Source organism: Microplitis mediator, chromosome 6 (genome assembly GCF_029852145.1).
Source record: "Microplitis mediator isolate UGA2020A chromosome 6, iyMicMedi2.1, whole genome shotgun sequence".
Taxonomy (NCBI): domain Eukaryota; kingdom Metazoa; phylum Arthropoda; class Insecta; order Hymenoptera; family Braconidae; genus Microplitis; species Microplitis mediator.
The window spans coordinates 16,153,716-16,166,599 of NC_079974.1; the positions used below are offsets into that span (position 1 = coordinate 16,153,716).

Sequence of the window (12,884 nt, forward strand, 5' to 3'; positions counted from 1 at the left end):
GGAAGTTAATGATACTTTTGCGTACATAAACTATAGATTGATAAGTTTTAAACCCGATAAAAAAATCTGAATCTTTAATTTATTCAAGTTAAATTAAATTACCGGCGAACAAAAAAACATTTAATTGTTCTGAGTTAAATTCAAGTAAAATTATTATGTAATTAATAATTAAATTTAAATAAAGATATAAGAGTGAATTGAAATGAGTGTGAATGTAGCCGACAATTGGTAATTTCTTAAATATAAGAATAAAAAAATAAAATGTGAGAATGAAAATTTAAAAATGCGCACTTAGATAATTGAAAAACCAGTACGCGCATTTTCATTAATTAATCTATTTATTTCAATTTTATAAATTGTCTCATCTGCTACATTTACACTCATTGGATTTGAAAATTTATTCAAAAAGTTTAATTTTACAGCTTACAGAAATATGAGTGTGAATGTAGCAGACATTAGACAATTTATAAATTTGAAATAAATAGTAAATTAATTGAAATAATGAAATTGAAAAAAATGCGCGTACTTATTATGCGTTTATTTAAATATGCATTTTTTGATTTTTACTCTGCTTACATTTTATTCATTTATTCTAAAATTCAAAAAATTGATAATTGTCTGCTGCATTCACACTCATTATAGGAATATGATTATTGAATTGATAAATATAAGAATGTTATTAATTATAAACAAAATTAAATAATGTACGGGTCACTCAATCATTTCTGTATGAGTGTAATGTAATTGATGTGGTGATTTTTAAAATTTTTGAATAAATAAATAAAATAGTAAAATAAAAATTTAAAAATACGTATTCAGATCAATGGAAAATCAGTACGCGCATTTTTTTTAAATTTCATTGTTTTAATTTATTAATTTATTTATTTATTTAAAGTTTATAAATTGTCTGATGTCTGTTACATTCACACTCAACATATCTTTTATTATTTACGAATAAGTACGAATTATTACGAGTGTAATGTAGCAGACATGAGAGATTTTATGAGTTTTAAATAAATAAATAAATCAAAATAATGAAATTTTCGCATTTTTTAATTTTTATTTTACTTACATTTTATTTATTTATTTAAAAATTCAAAAGATTCTCACTTGTCAGTTACATTCACACTCATCGAATTATTTACTATATCATAGTATTATTTAATAATGACAATTAATACTTTTATTTCAAATACTTATAAGAGATTTTTCGTCTTTTTTTATTTTTTACAAACAAGTCATCTAATTATTAATTTTATTCAATAAAATATTTAACGTTTTAATGCATAAATTTGTTAAAAGAAAATAAATTGTAAAAACTATCAGTTGTCTATCCAACAATTACAATAAAATTTTAATTTAAGTAATTAATATTTTTCGAAAAAATAAAAGAACATAAGAAATAACATAATCTTTTATTGAGATTTTGCATAGTAAATAAACAAAAAAATTTTAATCAAAAACTGAAAAGAATAAAACAATAACTAAATCTAGATAATTGTAAGATGGGATATTATTATTATTCACGATAATTGATATTTATTTAGGGCCAGTTTTTCAAACCGGGATTATTTTTATCCGGGCTTAAATTAATATTGCTAGTATATCTATTAATAATTACTGGTATATACATTAATAATATTTAGACATACCAGTAATAATAATTTAAACCCAGATTAAAAATAAACCCAGTTCGAAAAACTGGCGTTTAGTAAATAAATAAATAAATTTTATTTTCCTCTGTACAACTTTTCAGTCTCTTAGAGTTTTCACATTTACATTCCTTACAACAAAATAACTGGCTCTTAGTATTTGACTTGTGTTTAAAAGTTCAAAATTTTTGAAAAACCAGAAATAGAAAACCATAAATATCCCTAGTGAACGATTCAACTTTTAAAAATAACAGTTTTATATTTTTTAAATTTAATTTTACAGTGTGAAAAATTTAAAAAATACATGACTAATTAAAAATTTATCTGTAAATATTTTTAAAAAATTTTAGGCGGCTAAATTGAACGGAAACTCGATAAAAGCGGCGCGAATCATAAAGAATATAACAAAATCTATATAGATATATTGTGTAATATATACATATATATAAATATTACACAGCTTGCGCGGCAGAGTCGACTCTCCTCTTGATTTCCTTGTTACTCTTATTCACGATCTTCACCAGTACACTCTCTTGACATCCGTGTAAAATATGACCAGGTAAAATTTGTATTAAAATTTTTTAGGTTATAAAAAGTTATTAACTCTGAACAATAATATATTAAACCGCATATTTATCTAGTTGTCAATTAAATTTAGTAATGTATAATAATCTATAAACATTTACGAATCAATAAATACCAAAAATATATAAACTTAATACAAAATATATAATATAATGTTCTGAAAAGTATTTAACTTTGAATGATCCACTGGTGTAATTCTCGTGCGCAATGCCGTACGTTTTTATATATTAATTAAATTAATATTTTACTGTATATTAATTATCATATAATTTAGTAATTATTAAATAATTTATTTATTTAATTGTCATTTTAAATTTCAGGGCTAAAATAGAACTCGGAGATGTGACCCAGCACAATATTAAACAATTAAAATTACTTAATCAAGTTGTATTTCCCGTATCATACAATGAAAAATTTTACAAGGATGTCTTGGAGGCTGGTGAACTTGCAAAATTAGCTTACTACAATGATATTGTGGTATTTACTTTATTTTCTTTTTTTTTTACATCATTATTGTCTATTTTAATAATTATTAATTACATAAATGCTAATTAAAAAGGTTGGAGCAGTTTGCTGTAGAGTTGACACATCGGAAAATTCACGAAGATTGTACATAATGACGTTGGGATGTTTATCACCATACAGAAGACTTGGTATTGGTACAGTTATGGTACAACATGTATTAAATTATGTACACAAGGATGGAAACTTCGATTCAATATTTCTGTAAGTTTATTATTTATCCAAGTAGAAAAATTTTATAATTTATATTATCACACACTTAAGTCAATCGTTAAATATATTTTTGAAATTTATTATAGGTAAGAATGGAAAATTATTTCTCAAGCATAATATCCTGCGTCATAATTTTTATAATAATTTACATGGTAAAAATTGGCTCGGGCTATTATTGTTTGAGAAAATTATATTTCTAGTATTTTTTCATAAGCGGGAAATTATTTTAAACACTTTTTTTTTTAGAGTTAATCACATGATAATTGTAAGAAATTGTACGAGGAAAATTATTGTGTGATTATTTATAAGATAAAATTTTTCGTTTGATATTTAAATAATAATAACAAAGTCCTGTAAATTATTTTAAAGAATAAGTAAATATTAATATATTTTTCTCTTCTGTTATTAAATAATTTAAGATCCTAAAGTTAGTAGACAATTAAAAATTTTTGGATTTTATTTTGAACAATTAAATTTGAACAAAAAAAAAAAAAAACTAAAAATATGCACTCGTAAAAAATTTAAAAGACTACAAGTGCAATTTTTTGAAATATTTTTTTTTCATAATTTACCGTTTTTTAAAAATTTCAAAAATTATTAGACGTAACGTAATTTCAGTATCATAATAATTTATAATACTGAAGTTAGCCGATGTCTAATAATTTTTGGATTTTTTGTCGAACGATAAATTATAGAAAAAAAAATATTTAAAAAAATTGCACCTATAGTTTTTTAAATTTTCTACATGTGCATATTTTTATTTTTTTGTAATTGATTTGTTAAAAAAGAAAATCCGAAAATGGTTAATTGTCTCTTCAAGATCGTAATAATTAATAATGATGTGTGTGTATATATGTGTGTAATATTGAAAAGAATAATTAATAATCCATGAGATTTACTCAGTTTTAAAAATCTAGACAGAGATAAAAGAAATTCAGAAAAAATCTGGTGTGTTTTATTCTCTCCAGTTTCTATGAAAGCAACAAGAATAAGAGTTGAGAATTTGCATAATTATTTCATCAAAGCCATCTATAATTTAAGCTCATTAAATATTCAATAGTACTTGTCAATTATTCTCTTCAGTTGCCATTGTCTGTAAAAAGTATAAAAGCCTCTAAGTTCTCTCAAATTTTTTAAATTATTTATTTAAGTACTAACTTTTAATAGAAAAGAAAAGAAAATTATTTGTACTTATCCTCACTGTCATACAATTTATAGGACTTTAGTCTGATTTTTTCATTGTTCGATGTAAAAAATTAATGATGTTTGACATGAATATATTTTATGATGGACTGAAGAGTAATTGTAAGATTTTTCTATTTATAAAATTCAGTGAGTAGATTAAGTTGAGTACTAAATTGTATAAATATATATCGAATGTTAATGTGACGGAATTTTTTATAGGCATGTTCAAGTAAACAACGAAGGAGCTATTGATTTTTATAAAAAATTTGGGTTTGAAATTGTTGAAACAAAACAACATTATTACAAAAGAATTGAACCTGCAGATGCACACGTTTTACAAAAAACATTACGTCCTCAAATAAATTCAAACCATCAAATTTCAATTTAACAAGATTAATACGTAAACTAATAATATAAACAAACAAACAAAAGTAAAATACTAAATTAAACTCAATTATCGTGAATAATAATATCACATTTTACGATTATCTTGACCTGGTTATTATATTTTATTCTGTTTAGTTATTACTTTTAACTTTTTTTTTTTTTGTTTATCCGCTGTACAAAATGTCAATAAAATATTCTTTTTTTTCTTATGTTGTTTCTTTTTTTTTTGTTTTCAAAATATTAATTACTTAAATTACAATTTAAAAGTAATTGTTTAATAGACAACTGATAATTTATTTATTTAATGTCAAATTTATTTATTCTTACGCACAAATTTGTGCATTAAAACGTTAAATATTTTATTGAATAAAATAAATAATTAGGTGACTTGTTTGTAAAAAATAAAAAAAAAAATTGAAAAATTCTCTTGTATTTGAAATAATTATATTAATTATTATTATCATTATATAATATAGTAAATAAATTCGTGCTGCCATGATATAACGAAACAAAAAAAAAACTGCGTGGTCTGTGTTTTTATTTTCAACTATAATACTTTGCATTGACTTGTCCGTCCTGCGGATTCAAAGTGTTGACATTTTATTATTAAATATATGTATTTATGTATATATAGAAATATTTCATTTAATTTAATTATCATAAAGTATGTATATATAATACTTAAAACATTTATTTAGGCATCGAACATTAATAATGCATTAAAATTGGTCAACGTTTTGACTTTACACATTTACAAATTTCATTAAAATATTTGAGTCATACAGCTTTTTAGTTAATAAAGCTATAGTCATTATTACATATTTATTAATTGTTTAATTCTTTTAATACATATATTAGAGCCTTCCTGAGCTTCTTTAGACATCTAAAAAAAAAAAATTATTAATTTTTAGTATTAACATAATTATATTAGTATATTATGTGACAAGGGATGAAACAAAACGATTTCAGACCAGAGGTAAGTTGACTGCCATCGCCCGCAGTTTGAAATCATGTTTCATTCTGAGTTACACACTAGATTTTTGATGATTACCTGCATTGGAACTTAAAGTTTCAGTGTCAGCAGCCAGTCAGAAACAAGTTAATTTAAGACCAATGGTGTCATCAACTATTAGCGTAAGCATAAATTGTCAATTCCAATTTATAATTAAACAGAAACTATAAATACTATTTATTATTCACACTAATTTTATAAAACTTTATCACAGTCAGAACTGGCATTTTCGTAAATAAAATTGATGGTTTGAAATTACTAATAAAAAAATGATAAGTATCAGAGTTTAAATTGCGAAAGCCTTCAGTCAGCGGGCAGAAACACTTTTTGTTTGTTCCCAAGGGATGAAACTAGTTTTTTTCTGTCCGCTGACTGAAGGCATTTACAATTTACGCGTTTGCTAATATTAATTCCCAGCTTTGGACTGAAATTAACTTCTTTCGACTGGCTATAGAGGCACCGAAACTTTAAGTTTCGATGCTAGTATCATGAAAAATTTATTTTTCACCATAAGGTAAGAAACCTACCAGTACTCGATCACTCATGTCTTTGTATATCTATGTTTACTAAATATATATATACAAATATATAAAGTGATCGGGTACTAGTTCCCTGATCGGGTGTTAAGTCTTTACCTTACCTGCTTAGAAAGTTTAAATTTCTGCCCTTAAAGAGAAGGAAGTCGTTCATTTATTTTATGGAAAAACAAATGATAATAATCAACACATGCTCCATTCTTCCCACAAACAGAGGCAAAAATTTAAACTTTCAGGTGCAGATCTGGTGAAAAATGTATACATATCACGGAGGAAGATAGGACGTCCCAATTTGCTCGGGTAGATAATTATGCACGCGGACTGGAATGTCGTACTTTCCTCCCTAGGTGTGTAAATACTATTAGTTGAAAGTACTTACTCCAGATAAACTTAAAAATCCATGTGGTAAACCTTTTACAATATCTAATGTTACATTATTACCAAGTTGTTTTAATTTACGTCCAAACATTACACAATCATCAAGACAAGGATCCAAGTCTGTCGTCTACAAACAAAAAAAAAGCTAATTGAAAATCTATTTAAATCACAATAATCATTAATAAAAAATTAATGCTGACCAATATTTTAATCGGTGGTAATTTCCTTAATATATCATCAGATATACGATAAGGACTTAGCAAAGGATCACGTGGTACAGTAAAAACAAATTCTTCGCTCGGACTCTTGGCATCTTCATCATCTAATTCACGTAACTTTTTAATACTTTTACCAAAAGTTATACCAAAAAAACCAACTGACGTATTGCTGTCAGAATAATTATCATAGTCATGGTTAACCCCGTTAGCTAGTGATGGAGAAAGACGCGCAGCGGCATTTTTATAAAAATCAAAAAATTTTTTAATATAATCTTGAGATGTTTCACTTGTTGAAGTGGGCTGAGGCAACTGAGTAGCGTCAACGTCAACTAAACTAACTGAATTTAATGTGGAGTCTGATGGTAATGATGCTAATTTATTTTCATTAGTCTCATCGCCATTGGTACTCAGTGCCAGTGCAATAAGATCACTCTCACTTACTTCAGCGAATGATTCAGTGTCAGATGTTGTTGATTCAACGTCAACATCTTTGTCTTTTGGAGAAGTTTGAGTATCGCCAAGCGTATAAGCCTTCAAACAACGCATCATAAATCCAAATGGCAATAATGGATCAGTTAATCCAAGCATTCTTGAGGGTGATGGAACGAATTCTACAAGTACTGGTATATAAGCCATAAAAATACCATCTGGTTTACGAATATTCAATTCAAAACATTTTGTTGTTAAAGCAAGATTTAAATTTGCGCCTGCAGAGTCACCAACAAATATTATTTTTTTAGCAGTACTTCCTAGCAATGAATTCGCGTGTTTCAATGCCCAAGCATAAGAGTAAACAACTTCTTCAATAGCTCGTGGATAAGGGGCTTCAGGTGCTAAACTGTAATCAACACTTAGCAACGGTACATCAAGTTCTATCGCCCAGTTACGCAAATAAAGCTCGTGGGATTTTGAAGTCTGTGCTACAAAACCACCACCGTGACAATGAAATAAAAGTACATCTGATGGTCCATATAATTCTCCACTTGCTCGAGCAGATCCAACCTACGGAAATATATAAATAGATATCAGGTGACTTATTTTTTTGTTTGTCAGCACATTTAATTAAGTAAGTTAATATAATATACCATCCCTATTCTACGTTTAGAACTCAGTAATCTCACGTGGATCGGTTTCTTTCCTATATGACTATTTGGAATGGGTATTTTTACATTAATACCATCGGTTGTTGTCAATGTTAACTCGTCAGGAGGGATTGATATCACTTGATTTATTGGCAAAGAAGGCATTAACATTGATGGCACAAATTGAATTATATCTGAAAATTTATTTATTAAAAGTCATAAATATTTAAATAAGGGGCCGTTTTTAAAATACGTTCGCACTTATGGGGGCATCCCTTACTGTGACAAGATGTAAAAAAAGGGGGTCGAGGAGTCTAAGGAAATGTGAAGTTCGCAGCTTATTAAACAATTTTGCTAATCTTTCTCTCAGTTTTTTTTTGTTTTATTTTTTTGTTACGATAGAGTCATTCGTTTCATATTTGTAAACCCTGATTAAAAACTCCGATTGAAACCGCTGATTTCCGATTGAATCCGATTGACCCCGATTGAATCCGATTGGTTCCGATTGAAATTCGATAGACTTTCAATCGGAATTAATTGGTTTCAATCGGAGTTTTTAATCAGGGAATACATAAAGATTTTTATGTATATATTTCCGTCATAGTGAGGGAGGGGGGATCTTCTGAGTTTTGTGACGCAATATTTAGAGGGGAATCGCAAAAAATGTGACATAGCGTGAGGAAGGGGGAGCGAGGGTCTAAAAAGGTAAAATTTTGCGTGACATATTTTATGTACGGCCCCTAATTAAACTTAGAAAATTAAAGCAGGACATTTTCTTTTTTTTTTCAATGAGAAACCTAAAGAATTTAATGTTTTTTTATCATTATTACAGGATAAAATACCTGATTATTAGCCTTCTAATATACACAGAAAAAAAAATAGTAAAAAAATACAGTTTCAAATATCAGCAAAGTCCCTCTACTTCAAAACTGTAAAAATTACATTATTTCTGAGACGTCAAAATTATTACAGTTTCATATGAGACTTTTTTCAGTCCTTCGTAGCGTTTCATTAATAATAAAGTTTCGTTCAACTAAAATACATTGAAACTGTAAAATTTTGTATCTATAAGCGTAATTACTTTATTACAAGTGGTCTAAATTATTACAGTGCAAATTATAATACTTGTTTTTTATATGAGGGCCCTTTTTTTGCACTACTGTAATTTTTTTCCTGTATATTTCATTAATAAAATAATTTTAACAGACAATCATTAATATTTTTACAGATTTAAAAAAATTTTTTTAAATAAATTTTTAGTTAAAAAATAAATTTATAAATAAAATATATAAGAAGACTGAATAGTGGTAGAAGTCTGGAAATCAGGAACTTTTCTCGGCACGGTGAAAATATTCAAAATTATTATCTACCATTAGCTAACTAGGTCTATCAGCAACACCGCGATATTTGTGGTATTGGATAATTTTTCAACTGAATATTTTTATATTGAATATTTTCACCAGTCATCCGTTTTCGATTCTTCAATCGACAAGAATTTAATAATAATAATTATAATTACAATAAAAAATGAAAAATGAAAAATTGATAAAGAAAAAAAAAAGACGTTAAATTAATATAAAATAATAAAACAAACCAGCTTCATTAAGCATCCAAAATGATTTACAAAAATCAACTTCAGCTCGTTGTGAAATATTAACAATACGACGAGCACGTGCTTCTGGATCAATAAAATATTTAACTGATTGAGTACATCTATTAAGTAATGATCCGTTGGTATAATAAATTTCACTAAATGTTGCCATGGACGACACTAATCCTTTGAGCACGTACTTAACACTGTCTACAAACTATTGAATATTCAAATTAAATTTGACAGCACAATTAAAATGACATTAAATCTATAAAATAATATTTACTTAAAATAAACGAATCAGTTTCCTGGATAAAAATTTCTTTTAATTATTTATTATTTGTTGTTAATGGAGTACTTGACAAAGTCGGGAAACCGACGAAACGTTTTACAAAAATTAACAACAAACATTAAATAATAAGAAATTTTTATCCAAGTAACTGTGATTCGTTTATTTTAATTAAGGCCATTCTCAGGCAGTGTCTCCCACTTTTTAAAAATATTCAATGACTCAATTGTCATAAGCGTATTAGAAATTTCATCAATTGATTGAAAAAAAAAAAAAAAAAAAATGAAAACCTTAATTACTCACAGTTGGGAGTTGAACGAAATTTTTTAAATAAATTTCAGTAAAATTTTCATGTCAATTTTATAATACGAGTTTTCAAATTCTGCGGACTAAAATTTATTTACCAAATTTTGTTCAACTCCTAATTGATAACAGCTGTCAGTAATTTTTTTAAAATTCGATATCTCAGCAAAATTGCTACGATGTTGTTCTTTTTTCAATTAAGGTTAAAATTTTTTTTAATTAATTAATAAAATTTGAATACGGTTATGACAGTTCAAAGTCATTCCATATTTTTAAAAAGTGGGGGCACTGTCTGAGAATACCGTTAATTATCATGGATATGAAACAACAAAATTGAAATAATATTTACTTGGAAAGCTAAACATCTTCCGTAAAAACAATATTGATCAATATTTCCAGCTTGATTCAATAACTCTTGAGGACTATGTTCATCCGATGGAAACAATGACAATTTACCATCACTTGCTAGTTCACTCCAACTATAAAGCGTTTTCAAATGATGTAAAAATGTTGTTATTGACACCACTAATTGTGAGCAAGCTTCAATCTCTCTACAAATAAATAAATTTACTATTAATTTTTAATTTTAAAATGAACATTAAATATATTTTTAAAAAATACCTCATGTAATTTGACTTTCTAAAAAGCACAGAGTCTTTGTAGGAATGAATATGCCTGCATATACTACCAGTATGTAGCAGAGATTGATCGACAAGTTTAAGAAAACTTCGGTATCCATTACCAGGAGTAATTTCATCAAAATCAAATTCTGGAGCAATCTCTGATATTTCTTTATACAACTCACGTAATTCATGATAGTTATCTAGGATAACAATGTGAGCTGCGTGGATTCTTAAACCATTTTCATCCACTTGTTTAGCAAAATAATCACGATTTGAAGTCGCTAATTCATGTAATATTCTCCAGATTGGTGGATCTCGTTCTTCATTATGATTTTCAGGCTCTAAAGGCCTCGTTAATTCATCAGCAAGTGACATTAGAAATAATTTAAAATGAAATAAATAAATTACATTAATTTAAAAATTTAAAAACAATAAAATACAACAACTGTTCAACAAGATTTATATTTATAAAATTTTAAACTGATTGAGTATCACTTTCAGCATAATGACTAATGAATAAATTTTATGCGGTTGATTTAAAATGATACACTCCAAAGGTCAGAATTTATATTATACAGTGATGAAGATTGATTAGATATTAAAAATAAAAATTTCAAAATCAATTCCGCATGATATTTAAATTATTCTTTGTTACTTTGTCACAACAACAACAGCTGCATGTTTATAGTGTAGTGTCATTACTCATATACTTTTAAGGTTAATTTATTATTATAGACATTACGAAAACAGTACGTTTTAAGTATTGATGGCTGTATTATTTATTTATAATTAGTATTGCAAATATTTATTTGTTATTAGGTGGAGTATTTATTTATCTTTGGTTTACACTGACAGTGGCCTAATGAAAGTATTATACATCTGACGTTTGACGTTTCTCTTTTCTCTCTATTTTCTTGAAAGTATTCTATTTTTATTGTTGTTGATAATTCAGATTTTCAATATCCGGTCATTTAAAGATGGCAGAAAATTTATTGATGCTTGAATATTCAATATAAATTTTATCGAATACATCTCTGTATTGAAGACCTTAGGTCGTAAAGGGCAAGTTCTATAGATGACATCAACCCCATAGACGTCATCCACCTTCAGTACATAAAAGAAACACAACTTGAATGATGAGTATGAATGTAGCAGACATCAGACAAATTTAAAACTATTAACAAATAGAGTAAATAATTAATTAAATTAAATTTTAAAAAATGCGCATTTAAAAAATTTTCACATTATTAAGTGCATTTTTTATAAATATTTTTTTTTAATTATTGATGTCTGCTACATTCACATTCGTCATGAATGAATTACTGATACATGATAGTAAAGTTAGCGGACATCTGACAATTTTTAAAATTTTGAAATAATAAATTGACATGTTTATAAAATAAAAATAAAAAAATGCATGTTTATACAATTCACAATTCAGTGCATGTATTTTTCAAAAATTGTACTATTTTGATCATTTAATTTAATTTTTTTATATGTAATTAAAAAATTTTCGTATATCTGATACATTTACACTCATTACTGATACAACATTTTCAAGTTCTGCTATTTTTCTTACGCCAAATCCTTGTTTTATTATCATTTGTATTCATAATGATATATTTGTAATAAAATTATATAAGTTCAAATAAATAGTTTTCTATATGAGCGTGAAAGTGACAGATATGAGAAAAATTTTTAATTATAAATAAATGAATTAAAAAATTTTTAAAATAAAAATAAGAAAAAATGCCCCAAGTACCACATCAGAGACAACTTTAAGATGTCTTTTAAAAAGACAAGACTTGTTTATTTTTTTGCCTCAAAGCAAAGTTTTTTTATGTAAATAAGATGTACAGATGTTGATTCTATGAGCCATAAAAAATTTTTCTTTTTTTTTCCATGTTAAAAAAGTAATTTCAATTAAAAAATTGTTTAGATGACTTATTTTACCAAGTAACACACAGACAACTTTAAGATGTCTTTTAAAAGGATAAGACAAAGTTTTTTTTTGTTTCAGTCACCTTTTTTGGTATAAATAAGACATGCAAATGTTGGTTCCGGAGACAGAGAAAATTTGTGTTATTTTTCCTGTCTTATGTCAATTAAAAAGTCGTTTAGATAAGTTACTTACCACTATTTGTAATTAACTTTTTGTCGTCACTTGTGTCAAGTCTTTTAAGTAAATATTTTTTTGGTGAAATAAATTTCCGATCGTTTTATCAACATTCTGGTGCCATGTGTCAAAAAACAGACTAAAAACTGATATCTTATAGATGTCACAAAGGTAAGTCTGCTACCTGGGTGC

At 26.4% G+C, this 12,884-nt stretch overlaps 2 protein-coding genes across 3 annotated transcripts; one reads left to right on the forward strand and one right to left on the reverse strand.

The window, feature by feature from the left end:
- The first annotated feature begins 1,993 nt into the window (after positions 1 to 1,993).
- Positions 1,994 to 4,753, forward strand: LOC130670342 (probable N-acetyltransferase san). 2 transcript variants are annotated; one of them, XM_057473712.1, is made up of 4 exons: positions 1,994 to 2,211; positions 2,558 to 2,714; positions 2,797 to 2,963; positions 4,377 to 4,753. In XM_057473712.1, the coding sequence occupies exons 1-4, from the start codon at positions 2,204 to 2,206 to the stop codon at positions 4,543 to 4,545; spliced, it is 501 nt and encodes a 166-aa protein (XP_057329695.1). In that variant the 5' UTR covers positions 1,994 to 2,203; the 3' UTR covers positions 4,546 to 4,753. The 2 variants fall into 2 exon arrangements, with proteins under 2 accessions (XP_057329695.1, XP_057329696.1); XM_057473713.1 differs by lacking the exon at positions 1,994 to 2,211 and adding an exon at positions 2,257 to 2,449.
- A 79-nt stretch (positions 4,754 to 4,832) lies between these two features.
- Positions 4,833 to 11,613, reverse strand: LOC130670332 (hormone-sensitive lipase). Its single transcript, XM_057473701.1, has 7 exons — positions 10,575 to 11,613; positions 10,303 to 10,504; positions 9,365 to 9,578; positions 7,774 to 7,964; positions 6,671 to 7,690; positions 6,472 to 6,597; positions 4,833 to 5,427 (listed from the first exon to the last, which is right to left on the reverse strand). The coding sequence occupies exons 1-7, from the start codon at positions 10,949 to 10,951 to the stop codon at positions 5,359 to 5,361; spliced, it is 2,199 nt and encodes a 732-aa protein (XP_057329684.1). The 5' UTR covers positions 10,952 to 11,613; the 3' UTR covers positions 4,833 to 5,358.
- Positions 11,614 to 12,884: the final 1,271 nt, after the last annotated feature.

Coding starts and splice junctions, on each gene's coding strand:
- LOC130670342 (XM_057473712.1), top strand. Junction 2,715..2,796: donor CTTACTACAATGATATTGTG/GTATTTACTTTA, acceptor CTAATTAAAAAG/GTTGGAGCAGTTTGCTGTAG. Junction 2,964..4,376: donor AACTTCGATTCAATATTTCT/GTAAGTTTATTA, acceptor AATTTTTTATAG/GCATGTTCAAGTAAACAACG.
- LOC130670332 (XM_057473701.1), bottom strand. CDS start 10,951: ATGTCACTTGCTGATGAATTAACGAGGCCTTTAGAGCCTGAAAATCAT. Junction 7,691..7,773: donor CTAAACGTAGAATAGGGATG/GTATATTATATT, acceptor ATATTTCCGTAG/GTTGGATCTGCTCGAGCAAG. Junction 6,598..6,670: donor TACCACCGATTAAAATATTG/GTCAGCATTAAT, acceptor TTTTGTTTGTAG/ACGACAGACTTGGATCCTTG.